Raw genomic sequence first — 20,690 nt, forward strand, 5'->3', positions numbered from 1 at the left:
AACTACTATATTGTTAATACACGGGTATACGTCACTTGATGTGAATGCTAGCTAGCTCTTTTCTTGTTTGGCTTCACATCCTTACAAGCTGACTTTTTCTGGCAAAGATATTTAATGTCCTCATGGAAATAATAATGTCTGAAGTAATTCAGTGAAGTTGAACAGTTTGTAATATTGAAAATTTCTAAGTATTCCTGGTCTAATTCTGTGGTCTTCTGATTAATAGATGTTAATCACAATTATAGCTTCAGAGATTTATGACACACTGATCATAGCTGTTCAGTAATAATCCCCTATTATTACTGTCTCTCGGCTTTTATTTGAATCATGCAAGACTCTCCACGTTTCAACAATATTCTAGCATATTTTCGTGAAACAAACATTATTGATTCTTATTCTCAAGAATCTTCTACAAATTTTAAGAACAGGCAGCACTTGCACAATACGCAGTCAAGAATACACATCATGTGCAAAAAGGAAAGCATACAGAATAAGCATAAGCACTAAACTAAATGTACAACAGTAAATCTATTACAATGATTATAAAATATTTATGTAATATAAACCTAGAAATGTCTGAAAACTGATTTAATCCTATCAGTAACAACAACAACAACAAAAAAAAGTCTTCTCACTTGCTTATAATATTCAAAATTGCCGCCTCAAGTACAAAAACAGAAGAATAAAAAAAATGTTTCAAGTTTCTTTATTAGCTCGGACCTCAACAGACCATACTGTTACCAGCATGCATGGAACATTTCTTTAATGTCAATTTTAATGCAAAATATGTATTTTGTGAGAACACAGTCTGTAAGTAATAAACGTGAAAGTTACATTTATTATCATAATGACAATAAACATGATAGTAAAATATTGCTACAGAATACTAGTATTGATATTTGGAGGAAAGATTAATATCAAGTATCTGAATACATTTTTGTTATAAATTTTTCATCCTGTAATAATAAATTATAGCTTTTACTACTAAATAATTTGGAACATTATACAACACTTGGGTTATAGTAGTAATAGTTCAGAATTAATAGTTTTGTATGTTTTAAACATGGAAATACCTGTACGAAGTGGAATTCATTACAGAGGTTACTGACATTACATAGTTTACATTCTGGTTAAGTTAGCACATGGGATCACATACACAAGTTGTAATAGTTTTCAAATGAAATAATAATAAACATATTTTTTTCTTTATTCGTTCAGCATAAGAATATGATTTTGTTTATTCAATTCACAATTTCACATGACTTTGCCCCTCGGAAAAGTTTCTGCAGATGCCCATGATACTGCAGTGAGGGACTTCAATATTTTCATCACTACACTCACAACATGTATCAAAGATAGTGTATCTTGATACAGGTAACGAGGAATTTATTGCAATGAATATAATGAAACCACTTACTAAAATATAATTCCTTAAAACATCTATATAATATGCTTTCAGAATATTTATAAAAAAGCTCCTTATGCCAGTTCTGTATAGATTGGTTATCTTTACATATTAAGCATTGTTTACTTAACCATTCTCGTCAGGGATAGTTTTTGGTTAATTCAGATATTTGATAAGTTACATTCACCTAAAATTCTTTTAATACACTGTAATCATTTAGAGAGAAAAGTGCCTCTCAAACTTTTGCAGTTTTAAGTAACAACTCTTCACATGTGTTAATCACATTTGATAACCTAAAATTATCCAGAAAAATATTTTTGTTAATGGAATAAATTATTTCTGGCAAAACTGTACTGTAATGAAACTCATCAAATATTCTATCATTACACTCACAAAATTTATTTACCTTCATACAGGTAATAAGGAATTTATTGTTCTGAATTTTTTATTTACTTTAACTCTTAAACATATGCAACTTTACACTGCATTCCTACCATAGAATATTGTAAAATATTTTATGTATTCTAGGTTTCACAGACATGTATAAACAAATATCTGTTCTTTTGTGCCCAGAGTATGTTACACCAAATCAAATAAAATGAAAAAAATCATATTTTTCTTCTTTGCCTGCCTACCTTTGCCCTTCTTCCACTCTCCCTGATCTCTGCATACTTGAACCAATCTTGGTATAACTCACCACCACCTCTTCTGTTGTCCTTGAGCATATGACATTCTTCTTTTTAGTTTCTGAAACAATAGAATAAAACATATTTGGAATGCAACAATCTGGAATGTATTTTGCTGATGTTTTATGTTCAATACTTTTACAATGATCCCTTTATGTTAATTCAGTGCCTTTCCACTGAAAAGTCCAAAAATACAAACTCCTGAAGAACATAATATATATTATATGATGAACTCAATAGCTTATGTAAATCATTAACTATTCATTCTGTATTGCTTACGATTGGAGCTATACATGGCTATAATTATGAGGGTGTTACCACATGAGGTTTACATACGTATTTGAATCTCATATTGTGAGACCCTTTTTACATAATTTCTCAAACAGTTGCAGCATTTTAGTACACTATGCAAAACTTATTTCACAGTACCCAGTTTAATACTACTATGTTAAAAAAAAAAAAAAACCCTTCTATTCATGCCCAAACTATTTGAACTGCTTTGCCAAATCATTTGTCATGAGTATATTTAAAATCCCTCTTAGTTTTCTTCAGCAAGTTTGCTCCAGTTGAGCCTAAGAACACAACCTAAGAAAACATTTAATATTACTTTGCAAAAAAAGTCTGATATTTCATTTAGTTATTGATTTTATGTAGAAGTAGATCATTCTCTAGAATGAAACAAATAACTTGCAAAATCTGTGCAAAATATCTGGATATGGATATTGTGATTAACCAAAAATTTACAGTAATGCCACATACAATTTTTGCAGAGATATGAGTTAGTACTAAATATTTTCAAAATATGCTTACAAAAGGCTTGGTAACAGTTGAATCTCTAAGATGTTGCTCCATTGTTTCGACTTTCCATAACATATGCAGAGAAAGCTCTATATATGTGGCAAACTTGCAAAATTCACATTGATTTCATTTAGCAGCACTTGTAGCTTGATGTAAGTGGTTGCCATCTATCATTTCAGCTCTTGGATGCTGATCCACATGAGCAATTTAGTTGTTGTAAGGCAAAATGATTATATTAGGGTTAGATTGTTAATCAGTGCTAGACTGAGACTTGTAACAAACTTATTCCTAACAGTGTATACCATATTTTGAAGAAGTATAATAGTTGTCTGGAACAAATACAATTCAGACTGTATCTATTCCATAAACTATAATAGAAAAAGCCAGCAACAGGAAAGTGTTCTGCCTGACTTACGCTTACTGACTTTTAAAAATATTGTTTTTCAGTCACACATTGTACTATCTCCATTAAAAGGGGATACAGGAACTTTTACAGGTCTCTCTGATGCAAATTATACTTTTTTTTCTTCTAATGGAGCATGAAAGAATACAAATTGGTTGGACTTGGAACAGTGGTGAGAAGTGGGCAGTGGTGACACTGTCTTTGTAGTGTGAGTCACTCCTTAAAACATGACATATTTATTGTGCCTTCATTCTGTAGTCAGAAGCTGTTCAGTAGTTGAGATGAGCACCCAAGATTCAATATGAAAACGCTCCAACCATACTATACACATTGATTTGCCGACTGCTTGTGTACAAATGCTTTGAATGGTAATGTTCTTATTTCTGCTCATCCTATGGACACATGGGATTCATTTGCCTCTTCCCTCCAAGCAAAGAGTATATCCTGGTTAAAACTAAATGCAGTTTATGTGGGTGTTCTCTTATGTTACCCCTCCCATCAGGTGCCATATTCCTTGAGCTTTCTGAAAGGAGCTCATCTAATTACAATTTTACAGAAGTTCCTCCAGTTCATTGTGGAATTCTAGCTTTTCTATGTGTAGAGTTGACTTATCTCAGGACTGAACATTTTTGTAGTCTGAAAACACATTTCTGATGGATACTCACTTCACACCCAACTAACCCACTTTCAGTGTAAATGTCTTGTTTTACTTGGTCAAAGAATGAAAATATCATGATTCCAAGTGCATAGGGGAAGTTACTGCACAAAAAGATTGTCACTCTCATGTTAGCTGAGGGCTTTTGCTGCATAATGACATTGTCATGCACCAGCACAGTTTGCATTAAAACTAGGCAGACACATAAAGATAGCTTTTCTGTGTGAGGAGGTGAATGCTAATCTAACAATGTGTTTCTAATAGACAAAATGTTAACTTTCTTAATATTTTCACAAATTAAGTAACAAGGATTTTTTTACTCATAATAGCTAAATTTCAACAACTGTTTCTTGTTTTTTCTCATGAGAAAGATGATAAAATAAACTACAATCATTGCAAGCCCATGCAACCACATCTACTTGTTAGGTTCACTAGTGCAGTTCTAGTGGCTTTCTATAAGCTGTTGTATTGTACATGGGTATCAGCTTTAAAGACCATATTTAAGCAGACGAAAGGCATGGAAAGCTACTACAAGTACACTAGTGAACCTATCATGAGAAAAAAAATGTTGAAATTTAACTATTATGAATTAAAAATCTTTATCAAAGTGTAAATTGTGGTATTTCACAATACTGCATAATTGCCATAAATTTGAGCATAATAAGCAATGAAAGACATACTTAGGGTAGAATGAGATGTTGAGCATCATTCTTGTAAAATGTGAGTTAACATTTGGTACAATTAAACCATTATTGAAAACACTGTAGCTTTAAAGAATATTTTTTGATAGAATGTGAGAAAGAATAAAAAATACTAGTTTGATCAGATTTCAAGTTGTGACCTGTTTATCTTCTCTGATATATGCAAGTACAACTGTTAATTCTGATGCCAGTCTACTACATTTGATTTTTCTAATGAAATTATAAATAATTATATTGTGTTTGAAGCGTTTGTCTTCTGTTTTTTGTAGCTGCTTTGGAATTAATTAAATAGCTTTTGATACATTTTACCATGGTTTCATACATATTTACATTGTTTATTGCATATTTAAAGTGTTAATTTTATTTACATTGCTAGAATCAGTGAATTTTATATGTACTACTGGTTTATTATACATACTTAACATAATAACCAAGTTTCAAAAAACATTTTATTATAATTATTGGTCAATATTTGCTGATAAGTATTTCTCAATTCCATCTTCTCTTATGTATTTAGAAGTCTCCTTTTTTCACTCCACCCAGAAGAGTTATGGATTTCTTAAACAACAATGATATTACTCTCTACAGTTTCTTTCCATATTCATCTCTGTGGCATTCTGGTGTTGTGGGTGTCAAAAAGGATGGACTTGCAGTTTCTAATAGACATCCAAAAGAAAGTGTGGAAACACCTAGTAATGCTTACATTGATCTTACCTTCTTCTCAGGTGGTGTAACTTTCAGTCATGAGTGTCTTTATTTTAATGTTACAAATTGCAATCTGATAGCTTTCATGGTTACTTCTAAGGCTAAGGAAAAGTCATTGTGTAATTATTAATTTACACTTGCATTTAATGATTAACAGTGTTGTGTGATTGAAAATGTTATTTTTGGGTTCTACTATGTTGTCAATTTAAGTATTTATCAGTTTGTTTTTAAATGTAAAGTAATTATTTTCTAAACTTTGTCAGAAATGCACAATTAATTGGTGTTTTATTTTTTTCCACCAAAATGTTCCAATAACAAATTATTGTATAAAACTGAAAAAAGGAATAAATAATGAAATATTGAAAGAAAAAATGTTTTATTTTATGAGTTAATGGCTTCCTTTTCTTATCTGCTTCCTTCATCATTGCTGAGGGTCAGAGACCATGGTTTGTGACATCACAACCTTCTTACCCCCTTGCCCTGTTGGTGCACTGGATCACTGATCCAGTGCTTTGATGGAACGTGCTTCCAGAACTCAATTGCAGAATGGGATTTATGGATCATTTTTAGACCCAGATCTGCCTGTAGTTCTATTAGTTCCATTTGCACAGCAGATGATTCTGTAACCAGGTTCTGTAAAGAGGTTCGAGAATGGACAACCATCATTGATCACATTAACCATGAATGGAATTACAAGAAAGACATAGCAGGGCTTCAGCTTCTGCAAGTCCTCAAACCTGTCTAGGAAATTATCAAGTAGTCCTTGTAATTTATCTTTGTATTCTTCCAGTTTGTGGTCTTTTATTTCAATATCAGGGAATGTATTTATTCTCCTTTTGAGATTGGGAAAGTAACTGAAGTTTCTTGACGGTATGTCTCTTTGAAAAAGTCTTATTTTACTCTGAAAGATGAAAATTGTCTGAGTAAGGTCAGAAACAATCTTATCCTTCCCATGTTGAGAGTTTGTAGATGGAACAATAGATCTTGCATCCATTCATCATTTCCCAATTGAGGATAGAATCATCTCTTTTCTTCAAGGAAAGTAATAATAGGCTACAACAGTTCCACAAACTTAGACATTTCTGATTGACAGCCACCTCACAATGCAGTAGAAAGAGACATTGCTGGGATTATCTTCAAGCTCCCGTTCTTCAATACAGTTTTTGAACTGTCAATGGGTCTTCCCATTTAAGCATATGAAATTGATAACTTCAGGAACAAATTTCATAACATTTTCACACTTGAAGTATCTGGCTGCCAGGTATTTACGATGAATAATGCAATAAACAGGAAGAAACTCTGGAAAGCAGGGATCACTTTTCATAAGTGCAATTAATCATGCATTTTTCCCCACCATTGCAGGTGGTCCATCTGTTGCAACACTGACAAGTTTATCCAGTGGAACATCAGCATTTGTTGAGGCTCTGTCAAGTGCATTTTTAATGTCAACACCATTAATTTTACTTTTGGTATCACTATGTCCATCATTTCTTTTTTCACAGTTACATCAGAGTTAACATAACAAACAAATACTGCCAGTTTTGGGTTGTCTTGTACGTCTGTAGATTTTTCAAGGTCTAAGCTGAATGCAAGGAAATTCTTTAAACCATTTCGCATTTTGCCTACAAGATATGTCTATCTGTAATGTGGCGTGAAGCAGGTGTTTGTGCTATTAGTCAATGAAGTTTTATGTTATTTGGATTTAACATTGGAACAATTTCAGCTGTGTTCTTTTTAACAAATTCACCATCAGAATATGGGCATTTAGCATGAGCAATATTCCAAAATATAACAAAACTAACTTCAGTCGTATCAACTTCCTCACTGAATATTGTCAACAGTGTCTGCTGGCTATTTAGTGATAATTTTAACAGAGTTAATTTGTTTTTCTGTAATTTGATTTAGGGGCATAACCAGATGAAAAGTTTTTGTGATTTGTTTCCTAGTGGCATTTCAAATTACTGGCTTTGTAATGACTGAGTAACACATTGGAAATAAGACACAAAGGTTTATCTCCTTTAATAGTGAATGCCAAATCTTCCTCCCACTCTGGCTTAAAATTTTTGTTTTCATTTTCATACTTTTGCTTCTTACAATTTAACACCATCTTTCTTCACAAAAGTTTCTAAAATATTAAAGTGAAAAGAAATGATAAGCTTCAATACGTGCAACACAACCAAACTCGACAGCATCCAGTACCACACTAACACACCACTAATTTTAGTGCTTGCAACACAGCTACACATGCCACAATCAGGTGATCACATTGTAAGCACCAACTTGTACGATTACTAATTCTCCAGCACAATTCCTCTGTTACTGATCTGAAATGTTTTTAATCCCTGACTCAAATATAGCATTAAAATTAGGATTTAAATTCTTTGATATATTTACTCACCACGAACATTAAATCCACGTTTTAATCCAGTGGACTCTGTTTATAACTGGTAAATAATTATAAAGCTTGAAATTTTTTTTATTCACCTTTTATATTAAATGTGATGCAAAAAAGAGCTCAGCTAACATGTTTCTGCATGTCAAAGAGGCCCATGGGGCTCTGAAGCCATGGTTTAGCCAGCCTTGGCATATGATGACCACATGTCTAAATTTGGATACCAGCACAGGATAAGTAAATTCAATTAATGGAGTAGTTGGCAGAAGAGATGAGCATATCAAAATTATTCCTACATTGCAAGACATTTCGTATAAAGTATCAACAATGTGCAATACCAAATATGTAAAGGAATATGTTCACCATATTTCTAAAGATTAATGTAGTTTTCAAATACCATTCATGTGCATTGTAAACAAAACATTTTGGTTTGAAAACACATTGCAAAATCAAGAAACACTTGTATTTTGTCAATTTTATTAATACCTAAATATCCATTTTGAACAGCTAAGGGAACTTCTTTATATAGCTTTTGTAGCAGGAGGGGTCACTTGAGAATGGAATAAATGAAAGGTAGTGTCTAGAAGTAATTATAAAGAAAACCTCACACTTAAAAATATATCTTAAACATTATCTATCACTAGAAGCACATTGAGAATAACAAGCCTTGCTCAGAAAAGCTTAAGAAATTTAAAATGTACAGTATCCATGTCTCTCTCTCTCTCTCTCTCTCTCTCTCTCTCACGAACTAACATTGCTTTTTTTTTTTTAAACAGAATTTTGTAATTTTAATAAAATGATGGCAGGATCATGCAATAGTTGTATGATGGTGTTATCTAAACAATATTAGTCTTTTGTCAATGGGCAGATTTTAGGAGAAAATTGACATCCAGTGGATGCTGCTTCAGAGAATTTTGCCATTGATGTTTTCTGGAAGAGAATAGTTCATGAAATTGGCCTGAAAATGGTTTTTAGAAAGGAAATTAGTAGGATGAAAGAAAGTTTTTCAGAACAGATGATGTTTACAATAGCCTTGATATGTTGTAATAGCTGAAATACATTGTACCATATTCAAGCTTTTTTGGAGATAATATATCATTATTAATATTACTTTGCTAAACTAAATTTTCACTACTGAGTCATTTGTAAGCTACAATTATTTTTAATATGGGGATTTTTTTATTATCAGAATTACTTAAAATTAAAAAAAAGTCTTACCAACAAAGGTTGATAATAACCAGCTTAGAAAAGTTTCATATACTGTATTAATTATAGTACCATTTTAAAAGAGTACATTACGTACTTGCTTGCTTAGATGAGATATTTTCCAAGGGAATGGGTGTTCTAGCAATCTTTTTGTTATTTCTAATATTTGAAGAAAGGAGACTTTCCTGTTAGGCCCGGCATGGCCAAGCATGTTAAGGCGTGCAACTCGTAATCTGAGGGTTGCGGGTTCGCATCCCGGTCGCGCCAAACATGCTCGTCCTTGGGGGCGTTATAATGTGACAGTCAATCCCACCATTCGTTGGTAAAAGAGTAGCCCAAGAGTTGGCGGTGGGTGGTGATGACTAGCTGCATTATATTAAAACTTCCCTAAACTAAACTTCCCTCTAGTCTTACACTGCCAAATTAGGGATGGCTAGCACAGATAGCCCTCGAGTAGCTTTGTGCAAAATTTAAAAACAAACAAACAAAACTTTCCTGTTAATTTAAATATTTTAAGAGGGGAAAAAAAAATCTTTCAATTAGTAATTAAGCACCACACATTTTGTTTACATTCACTGTCAACACTAATGGTTTATTCTGTATAAATACCAAGTTTAAAAAACACTGATACACAAATAATCTTATGCTAAAGCAATGTATGATGGCAACTTAAGGTTATTATATGCCATTTTATCTGAAATACTTTGAATGTGAAATTATCAACGTTATGTATACTTTCAAGTTTTTTTTTAAAGGTTATGGCATACTGCAGTAGAAACATTTAGTTGGATTGAAAACATTTTCTGAACAGCACTGTGGCAAAAAGAAACAGAAAAATGGGGTCATAACATGGTTAAATACTGGTTTACTCCAAATCCTAACATGGGGTTCAGTAGAAGTATATGGATCATCAACAAGTAATGGCTCCAGTCATATATATATATATATATATATTTTTTTTTTCCTGAAACACTAAGAATGCAAAATACAGATATATAAACAAAGCTGTTTTCCAAAAACATAATTATTTGTACTTATTTGTCAACAAACACTAAAATGATAGATTCTATTTTTGTAATATATACTTGCTTTATTAATGTATATAAAGCAACCAATTTATTTTGTTTGTAGATTTGGTAAAATGTAAGTATGCACACAGTTGTTCACTACTGTAAATCAGTTTTAGGTGACTAGACAGATTTGCCTGTTTTTAACATTTAAAAAGTTCTAAAACAGATAGGACTATATGATGTTGGCAGTTTTCTGTTTAAAAATATAATTATATATGTGTTTGATGTTTCCTTACATTCACTGTTCCAGTTGCTTGTTTTTAAACTGTCTTAATATTATTCAAAATTTGTTTTTTTTAATCGGTTTTAGCTGACTTCATACATGTTTCAATATCCACACACAAAAAAAGAGGGTAGTGTTGTTAAAAAATGCAAGTAATTTGAGATGAGAAGAAGGAAGCTTTTTCATATTGGTTATTTCTCAGTGTTATTTTGTTCTCCTATAGCTCAGTGGTAAGTCATGGTTCTTTCATTTTAAAATTAGGTTTCACTTTATTCTGTGAGCAGCACACAGATAACCTGTTGCATAGTTTTGTACTTAACAACAAATAAACAATGACCTTTTATGTGGATTGTTAGAACAATACAGTAATCAGGTGTAATGCATGCAGTATTCAAGAGGAAATTGAGTAAACCAATATTAATGTTAGGTGAACATTAAAAACAATGTAAAAGCCAAAGCAAGCAACAGCATGTAGTCCTTTGTGTTTCTAGAAAGCATAAATCATGAATAATAGTTTTTTGTATTATGTCCAGGATTGCTATTTATTTTTTGAATTTATTTATACATGAATAGCTAGAAAATGGGGAGTTGTAAACTAAAAGTAACTATGTGACATAGAGTTAAGTACATTATATTAAAATAAAATAAATTTAAATTAATTCTGGAGCCTTATCTTGCTGTTATAGTCCTTATCACCTAGTTAGATCATATGTATCTTACAACCATCTATTTTGATATACAATAAACCATGCAGCATAGTTTATATTGCAAAAGGCTCTGTTGTCAGGCTGTCTTATATAAAGCAACACTTTGTTTGCACAAACATCTGGCAACTTGACTAGTATGTTTTTAGTATGTAGACTCATTTCATTCTCCAGCTGTTTAAGGTGTGCAACAATTGGTTGGTATAAAATAGTGCAAGATTTGGCACAGTTACCATGGCACCCATACAGATTTAATGATTTTTGTTTTTGTTATTCTTGTCATGGCTGTAGTATGACCTGATGCTGGCAACCAAGCATAGTGGCAGTCCTTTGAGTGTCATTACATATTGCTGTTCATTCCCCCCCACTTGGTTAAGTACCATTTTCTAAACGTAGTCTTCCTTCCTTAGATATGTCATGGAAGTATCTTGAAGCATTTGTACATCTTTTTATGTAGTAGGATGAATACCTATTTTACATCTGCTGGAAGTTTTTGATAAGTGGACCTATATGTTTTAGAACTAACTTGTTTCACTTTTTCAGTTAGAGATCCTTTTTGATTATGTTAGTTATGTTGTTTTGCCTGAGATATGCAAGTGGCTTTAGCCTTTGATCTTTACATTTGTGATTTTCACCTGTTACAAGATATCATGCTTTGGTTATCTGGGGTATGTTTTTTTGTTTGTTTTTTTGCAAGTCTCTTTCAGCATGGTAATGGTGCCACGAGTTGATCCATATTCCTTTGTTTTTCAATCTTTATGATCTAAATGTATGAATATTTTTCATCAGAAAGAGTTTCTACAAAAGAAATTGATATTTGGTGTCATTAAAGTACGTATGGAGGTACCAAACAGTGTGAAAGTGTAATTCTGATATATGATGTTACTTCGTGATTTCATATTAAGTGTGGTTGCCAAATGGCTTGCTGAATTATATAATCAGAACCCTTTCTATTACCTTTGCTGCCTCTTTGATACATAAGTCTGTCAGTATTCATATTATTTTAGTTTAGGTAGAGAAAGTATCATTACACATGCAATTTAATAATTATTTCTATACTCTTCAAAAAAAGAAATGCAAAAGGCAAAATATGAGACAAATTGTTAAGTTTATTCCGGGTAGTTTTGTATGACGTGTGAAACTTTGCACATTCACTGCTGAACATCCAAAGTCTGCAAAGGCAAAGTCCACGCTCACCAGGTGAAGTTTAACGTCACTCAACGTCAATAACGAGTATGCCCACGTGAGCATCAATAACTGCTTGGCATCTCCTGCCCATGGAAGCGATGAGATGACGAATCACATCCTGTGGAATGGCTGTCCACTCAGCCTGCAAAGCTGCTGCAAGCTGAGGTAGAGTCTGCGGTTGAGGTTGTCGCCGTCGCAGACGTCGGTCCAACTCGTCCCAAAGATGTTCGATGCAGTTTAAATCTGGTTATCTGGAGGGCCAGGGAAGAACATTGATGTTGTGGTGTCTCAAGAAGACAGTGGTGAGGATGGGCGTTGTCATGTTGAAAAACGTTGTTGACGTTCACCATGATTGGTTGCACATGGGGCCTAAGAATCTCGTCGATGGTTGGGTACGGTCTGATCGGAAATCCTATGCAGCCCTGGTATGGTTGAGGTAGTAGACGTCGCAGTGGTGGTCCTAGCCTGAAAGTGACGTAACCGGATGTTGCGATCTTGTGCGGGCGTGGTCACACAAGGTCTGCCAGATCGTGGACAGTCACGAGTTGATCCATGTTGTTGGTGACGATTCCATAACCTTGTGATGGTGCTTGGGTAGACATTCACAGCTCTGGCAACGTCTGATCAAGATTTGCCTGCTTCCAAGCGACCAATGGCATTGTTGCGTTATGCTTCAGTCAGTCTTGGCGTAACTGTATTGCGTGTCAGTGGCTTAACACTGAGCTATGGAAACCGAGAACCTGTCACTTTTATAGAGATTTTGTACATGTTGCACTTGCAGAACATGCAGATCTCTTAAACACATTTATTGGACACACGTGCGTTTTGGTGAAAAATCTTGTTTTCCTCCGTTTTCAAAGTGCACAACTTTTATTGTCATTTTGGTCTGACAATCAGTGCCTTAACACGTGTAACATCACATACTCTGAGCTTGTAACGTTATTACATATATTTCTCTTTAAAATAACAAAAATATCCCTTTTGCTTTTCTTGTTTTGAAGAGTATATTAACTTTGATACAAAGAGCAATGCAGTTAGTGAAATATGTTAGCTCATAAAGTTTCTTCTGTTTCAAACATACTTTAAACTAAATAGATAAAAGCTTTGGAAATGTTTTAACACTAATTTCATTGAAAACATGGTGAAGCTAATAGGTTTTGTGAGTTTTATATGTAGTTTGAGAAAAAGCTATTTTATAATGATTACAGAAAAAAATGTAATATTTTGTGCCTTGCTATGAGTGCAATACATCATTTTAGGCATTTGTCACACAGGATGCCCTTATGAAGTCTGTTTCTAACCATCTCCAAACTAACATAGCATTGATTGCAACTACAGGTATTCAATTCAATCTCATCATTTATACTTTTCAAGCAGAGAGAGCAGAATCAACAAACAGCAGCCCCTCCAATGGAACATCAGTTTGTTTGCAAACTTACAATGCCAGGAACTGGATTTCAATACCTTTGGTAGGCAAAGCACATATAACCCATTGTGTAGCTTTGTGCTTAACTTCAAACAATAAATAGCAGTTATCTGACTGTCTTGTTCTAGTGCATAAACAATTGCAATTAGCTTAGAAGCAGCTAGACATTGTAAACAAATCTTAAAGCCTTTTGTGATTGGCAGGTTTCCATTTGTCCAATGGCTATATACATGAGTAAAGCACTCAGTTTTGTTTAAGACTTACTCATAGTTCGTTAACATTTTGGAATATTTTAAATTCTGTGAATAACTTCGAATTAGTCAGCAAGAAAAAAAATCATAGACCAATTAATGATTGTAAAGTATAGGCAGAATTTACATTTACATTTCAGATCTTTATCATCTTACAATATTATTTGCTAGCTCAAACTCTATTTATAAGGCTTCAGTAGGCAAAGTTGTGGTCCATAGTAGATGGTATGGCTAATCAAAGAAAACACAGATATGTCACAGATTCTCCTTTCAGTTTTAACAAATGTAAAGTTGAAAAGAAATCTGTAACATATGTATGAAAACTAATTTACTATTACACACTTTAATATCTGTTTGTTTCAGTTTGGTGCATGTGAAGTATATTGTTGGTTGTGTATTATACAAGTTTCACATGTTCTCTAAATTTGTAGAAGATTCTCAAGAGTATGAATAAACAATACATGCTTTACAAAAATACTAGCATACCTTTGAATATTGTTGAACGTTCAAGAATTTCACTTAATTAGTATAAAAGCTATTCGAGACACAGTAATAGAATATTTTTCGTCAGCTACAGTCTGTATACTGTGAGCCTCAGAAGCTGTAATTGTGACAAGTGCTTATTAATTGGTAAACTACAAATATTTGACCAGGAATGTTTATTGATTTTGAGCACAAGCTTCAGTGAATTAATCATTCCAATGATTATACTTAAACACATAAAACCACTTTTTGTGAAAAGAAACTTCTGCCAGCTTAGCAAAAATCCATACCTGTTCAATCCACTAAAGTTGAAGATTCTTCTAAAAATACAACTCCTAAAAACAGATAGTGAGGATAAAACCATCAAAGCATGTCTGCCATTTCTTGTATCTGATTGTTGGTGTTTCTAAAAGAAAAGGAGGCAACACCAAGTGTATTTGTGTCCACATGTGAATATAGTTTCACCAGATAACCCAATGTTGTTGATTTGACCAACAATTAAAAAGCTAAAGTAGTTAGGGAGGAATTTAGATCTTTCATATTTGTTGGTTCTGTATTATTCACAAATGACACTGCTAATCTCATACCTGTACATATTTCATATGATACTGGGGTGACTCAATCATTGCTGTTAGAGGGTATATTGCCCTTAGTTTTGGCTTCTGCCACTGGTGAGTCTATTATTGCTGAGGGTACTGATGGTGGCTTATTAATGTTCCTCTTCATTACATTTATTTAGCCTTAGACCTACTTTCAGAATGAGTTGTGGTTGTAATAAGACATACTCTGACAATTAAGGATGTGTCATTATTGAGAAATGAATTGGCTGAGAGAAAAATTGCTGCCGAATCCAAGATCACCGTTTCCCCTAAGGATGATGAGGTTGAGGGGAATCTAGATGTGTTTACTTTGTGTGCTGTGACTTGAGATCAGGTGAAGAAATTAACCCAAAAACAAATGATAAACATTTGTTCAGAGGATGATATTATAGATTTGTCAGAGACAACTTTTAGACCTGATGGGGAGTTTGTGAATAATTGTTCTACTGACAATTCATTGGTGAGTGGCAATGATGAACGTGTGGGATATGGTTCACCTGGTGAAGTTCCATTTGCTAGAAGCAAACTAATTGCTGAGCAAGAAAGGGGTCTACAGATTTCTTCACTATTTAAATATGCACTCCCAACCAATAAATTGAAGAAAGTTCCAAATGGTTACTTTTGCAGAAATGATGTGCTCACAAGATAACGGAGTCCACCCGATGTACCAGCTTCAGAGAACTGAGGGGCCAGTATGGCTAGGTGGTTAGAGAGCTTGACTTGTAATTTGATGTCATAGGTTCAAATCCATGTCACACCAAACATGCTTGCCCTTTTTGCTTTGGGGTGTTATAATGTGACAGTCCTATTGTTGTGTGTAAAAGGTAGTACAAGAGTTGAAGGTGAGAGGTGATGACTAGCTGCTTTCCCTTTAGCCTTACGTTGCTAAATTTGTGATGGCTATAGCAAATATTCCTCATGTAGCTTTGGGTGAAATTTAAAAACCAACCAAAACACAATCAATCAGAGAAATGGGCTGTAGTTTATTAAGTCATTGTTCCAAAAGCATATATTTTTGTTATATTAAAAGTTTCCCATGGAAAGGCATTTAGGTGTCAACAATACATGTAAAATAAATTGATACATTTTTTTTAGTTTAGTAAAACTTGTCATACATGTCAATTGGTTAAAAACCTAACCAGGAAGTTTCCATTACTGCTCTGAAACCTATCCTAGCTTTTGAAGAACCCTTCAGCCATGTGATTGACTCTGCTAAGCCAAAAAGATAACTTTTTCGTGTTATGTATTTATTGTTATATACTGTCACAATATTTTAAATTGTATAATTATTTGACAGTGTATTGTATTTAATATATTATTATCAATGTGTGTGTGTATAAAATTGCCTACTGCCAAGGGAGGTGTAAAGGATTTACTGTTATTAACACCTACCTTTGTTTTAGTTTGATACATGTGCACCAAACATCCAACAATACACGTCACAAGTCCTGCCTGTTCTCTAAATTTGTAGAAGATTCTTGAGAGTAAGAATCAACAATATGTTTTACGAAAACACCACTGTATTTTCAAACGTTGTTGAAAAGCAAGAACCTTGCTTAATTGGTATAAAAGCTAGCCAAAATGCAGTAATAGAATATTTTTTAGTCATCTACAGTCAGTGTGTCATAAACCTTAAAAGTTAGAATTGTGACAAATTCTTATTAATCGGTAAAGCTACAGAGATTTGACCAAGAACATTTATTGATTTCGAACATTACAAACTTCAGTGAATTAACTTTGGACATTAGTATTTCTATGAGGACATTGAATATCTCCACTGGGAAAAAACTTGTAAGTGGTGTGAGGCCAGTCAACAAAAGACAATTACCTAGCTCAAGTGAGATTTAACAATATCAGCATAAAATAATGTGCGCCTCGTGTATCTGGACCATGGATAAAATATTAAGTTCCAAACCATATAGAAGACTAATTGTTTATGAGGTTGTAAACTTTTTCATATAAATAATTATTTGTATTAACTAGCTGTAATAACCATTATTATAAATTATATTTTTTAAAAATATGTATTAAAATATATATTTGCAAAGAAACAAAATTGTGTATCAATCTTATTGGCAAATATCAAACTTGATACATATAAAAATTCAAATTACCGGTTATTTGAAATCATAAAACATAATGTATGTAACATAAGAAATCAGAGACTCGTCTGAGGTAAATTATAATATGTAACAAATTTTAGTTTTGATTTATATGTCTGATCAACCTACAACTAGAAGCCATTTATCTTGCTGAAATGATTTTGTGGTAAATTAGCTCTTTTGGCAGTGGTGACCTTGTATAATCAACAATGCAGGATTTGCATGGATTCAAATTGTTTCATGGCTTTCAGTAAGGGCCTGGTCACTCTTATTGTATGTAATTTACATTATTTAGAAAAGAACACGGTGATTGTTACTTTATGTGGATGAAACTAAATGTCAGGATTTATCTGTTTATTATGTTATGAAATCATCAACTATGAAATGGAGCCCAGTGAATGGCAACATATCAGGTGAATGAGGAAAATGTTAATAATGGCCTAGAATCTCTACATGAATTTACAAATGGCTTTTCCAGATGTAGTAAAATCATATTTTTATTATGACATTTTGAAAATTGATACCTATACCTCTTCATAATTTTTTTTATCTCTATGCACCACTATTTTGAAGATTGTGCTATAATTTTCATCCAAAATTCCATTTCCACCCCCGTACACACTCTTCAGTGCTACAACCAGAAAAAGGAAATACCCAGTAGTTGTGGCATATTTATGAAGTGGCTAAACCCCAGGGCCCATTATCTTAATGGGAGCCCATTGATAATTTGAGTCTATGTAGAATTACATGGGATGTTGGGCCAACTGCTCAGTATTTGAATGAAAGAATTATTTATGTTATGTGAATTATAAAATAGGTTGTAAATTTAACCAGCCCTCAGTAACAAAGTTAACTAGCCAGGTGTGGAGTTACTGCAGACACATTCAATATAAATTTTTAAAAGGGCAGTTGGATTGGTCTTGCTCACTTACAAAACGAGTATTCAAACATTTGTTCCCAACATATATTGATGAATGCAATTACATTAACAAATAATGAAGCGGATATTTAAGGAATCTTGTTGTGAATTATTAAATCAGGAAAAAAGGATTGTAGTGGTGTTTCCAACTTTCAAGGAGTTGAGCTTGGGTATAATTGAAACAGTATGGGTATCTTAAACTAAAGTTCTTAATTCTGACTCCTCCTATTTTCTTCTTGATGACACTTTGACAATAATAAAGTTTCACAGCCCAGTGAAACAGGATTTATGGGTGTTTCTTGTTTGTGTATGTTATGTTTTTACACAGTTTAGTTGTCTTCCTTAAATGTCCGTCAGAGAAATTTTCATGTCACTGTGTTTAAGGAACTAAAATGAATTTACATTAATGGTGCTGCTGCACAATGATGTAATCATGTGACAAAAGCCTTCGAATAATATGAGGAAGACGCACCTCCGTGCACAATAACCACTCTCATGCACTCAGGATTTTTCATTCTTCTCCTCAGTGATTTGGTGATCAAACATGTTTTAAAGTTATTTTTTGAATGTTAAGCAAATTTACTTTTATCTTTTTACATTTTATATTTAGGTATTTTTCTTTCCCTTTTTTACACCTGTGTTCTTTATTATTTCTTGTTGTATTACTCCTTGATCCATGTTTCTTGGAATTTACCTTATCATTTCTCTTTGATTGCTCTTAGGATTTATACTATTTTGTCTAATAGCTCTTCTCTCAACTCCAAATGCCTTTTTCCCTTTATGTTCATCACATCTTTCCCAATTTTTATTTTCCCTTTCTCAATTCCCTGTCCTTAGTACCTGTTGGGCCAGCTTAGTGATAGGGCTTCTTACTTTCCATTTCTCTTTTTGGTTTCACATTTCCTCTCCTACTTCCACCTTTTTGTCTAAGGCACTTTTTTATGCTTCAGTTTCTATAGGAGTTCATTCCCTTCTGTATTTGGTCAGTTCTGCATTTACCCTATCTCACAATGCTTTATTCCACTACTGTTGGGACTTGATGGGTCATGTTCCTTTTTACTTTACTCCTTTCCTATCCTGAACTTGTTTTTCTTTGCTGGCTCTTTCTTAAGCCATCTGCATTCTGGGGGCTTATTTACTACATAATCTTCTGAGCTGTTGTTACATAGCTTCTGTCTTCACTATCTTTCCAGGTTTTTCCTCTTTTGCAATTTTACCCAGACTCTTGTATACTACAGATTTGTATACTACTAACTTTTCCATTATAGATTCCAGGCCTTCTTCCTTTTATCATTTTTCCATCTACTAGATCTCTAGTTCACTCTTCTTGTCAGACTTTCATACACTTTGCATCTGTGGGCACCCATTTCTTTTGGGCAATAAAGATTTATTTTTTGGCCCAGTATCATCAGGCTGGTTTTCTTACCTTTCATTTGCTGAAGGTTTAATATTTGGTTGTTAATTGCCTTTCTTGATCTGTCTGCATCTTATCTTTCATGTGGTGTCCTCACTTCCATTTCTTTGAGTTTTGTTCTGGGTTGGGCATGCCCCTCTAAGATACACTTGTCCCCCTTCTCAACTTTAGATTTACTTCCATATGGTCTCCTTTTCTTTGCCCTCGGCCTCTAAGTATTTATTTTCTCAGCCAAGGCTCGTCTTCCCTCTGTTCCATTTAGTCATTAGCTTTACACACTACTATTCTTCTTCAGCCCTGTTGATGGCACTTCTTTGACCAGTTCAGCCTTGGCCAATTTGACATCTAGTCCCTCCTAATCTTGCTTCATTCTCACACTCCCCGTTTTCATTAAGGGGAAGCTATCCTTTATCTTCACACATGAAATTTTGCTTGTTAGGTCAAATTTTCCAATTAAATGGTATTTTACCATTTCACTGGCTTTGTCTACTGATGATTCTGACTAGTCTTTTGTCACTGGTCCTACCACCACTTCCTCAATAGAGTGAACCATCTTTCTGCCTACTTCCTTGGCTGTTTATCAATGGTATGTTGTTTTCTGTCTCCTAAAATTACAGTACCATAAGGTATTTCATCCCTTGTCTCATATAGGTATGGGAGTTGAGATTTTGCACCATCTCTTACCTGTTCTGTCTCAGTAAACGTCTTTAGTGTTGCCTCACAAATGAGATAGTATGGCTGTCTCACGTATATTCCCAGGGTTAAATGTTTTACAACATACAGTATACTGCATTCTGTGTCAATCATTCCAAGGAAATTTTGATAGTCAGCCAGAGTACTCTACCTTCTCAAGCCAGATTTGTGAGATAAACACTTTTGTGGCATTATTCTCACCTCCAAACCTTCTTTTGCTGATCAAAATAGTCTAGTTTTGCAGCAAACACAAGTGTGAATGCTTGCACCACAGAAATGATCTCAAGCATCACAATAAACAAGTTTATTTCAATGGAATATAATTTCTACAAATTTTCTAGGCCATAGCAATTGCATCTGCAAACTTTCATGACTTTCCAGAATCTGTATCATATGAACCATCTATTCAACACTGCCTAGTGTGACTTCTTTTTTGTAATAACTACAACTTTCATATTATTTAAAATAATGTGATTTTTCCTTCAGTCAACTTATTTCAATTGTATCTTTACTTTGGTCACTGAAGTTTTTTAAATTATTTTTTTAACTCTGTCTTCTGGTAAAGTTTTAAACAGATTCTTCATAAACAACAAAAACTGAAGCTTCTTCACTTGCCTTCTGGATTCTGTATTATTGAGCTCTGGAGGCTGATACTAGTATTCTGAAG

The 20,690-nt window shown here is 33.5% G+C and overlaps 1 protein-coding gene across 5 annotated transcripts in view; it reads left to right on the forward strand.

Annotated features, from left to right (window-relative positions):
• The window catches only part of LOC143224833 (uncharacterized), a 146,749-nt gene extending 141,024 nt beyond the window's left edge, over nucleotides 1-5,725 (forward strand). For all 5 annotated transcript variants that reach the window (XM_076453191.1, XM_076453205.1, XM_076453214.1 and 2 more), the window contains one exon: nucleotides 5,166-5,725. In XM_076453191.1, coding sequence (XP_076309306.1) covers nucleotides 5,166-5,483 — 318 coding nt within the window. In that variant the 3' untranslated portion in view covers nucleotides 5,484-5,725. The remainder of the gene's footprint in view (nucleotides 1-5,165) is intronic.
• The last annotated feature ends 14,965 nt before the right edge of the window (nucleotides 5,726-20,690 follow it).

The sequence above is a fragment of the Tachypleus tridentatus genome, chromosome 1 (genome assembly GCF_004210375.1).
Source record: "Tachypleus tridentatus isolate NWPU-2018 chromosome 1, ASM421037v1, whole genome shotgun sequence".
In the NCBI taxonomy this organism is placed as follows: domain Eukaryota; kingdom Metazoa; phylum Arthropoda; class Merostomata; order Xiphosura; family Limulidae; genus Tachypleus; species Tachypleus tridentatus.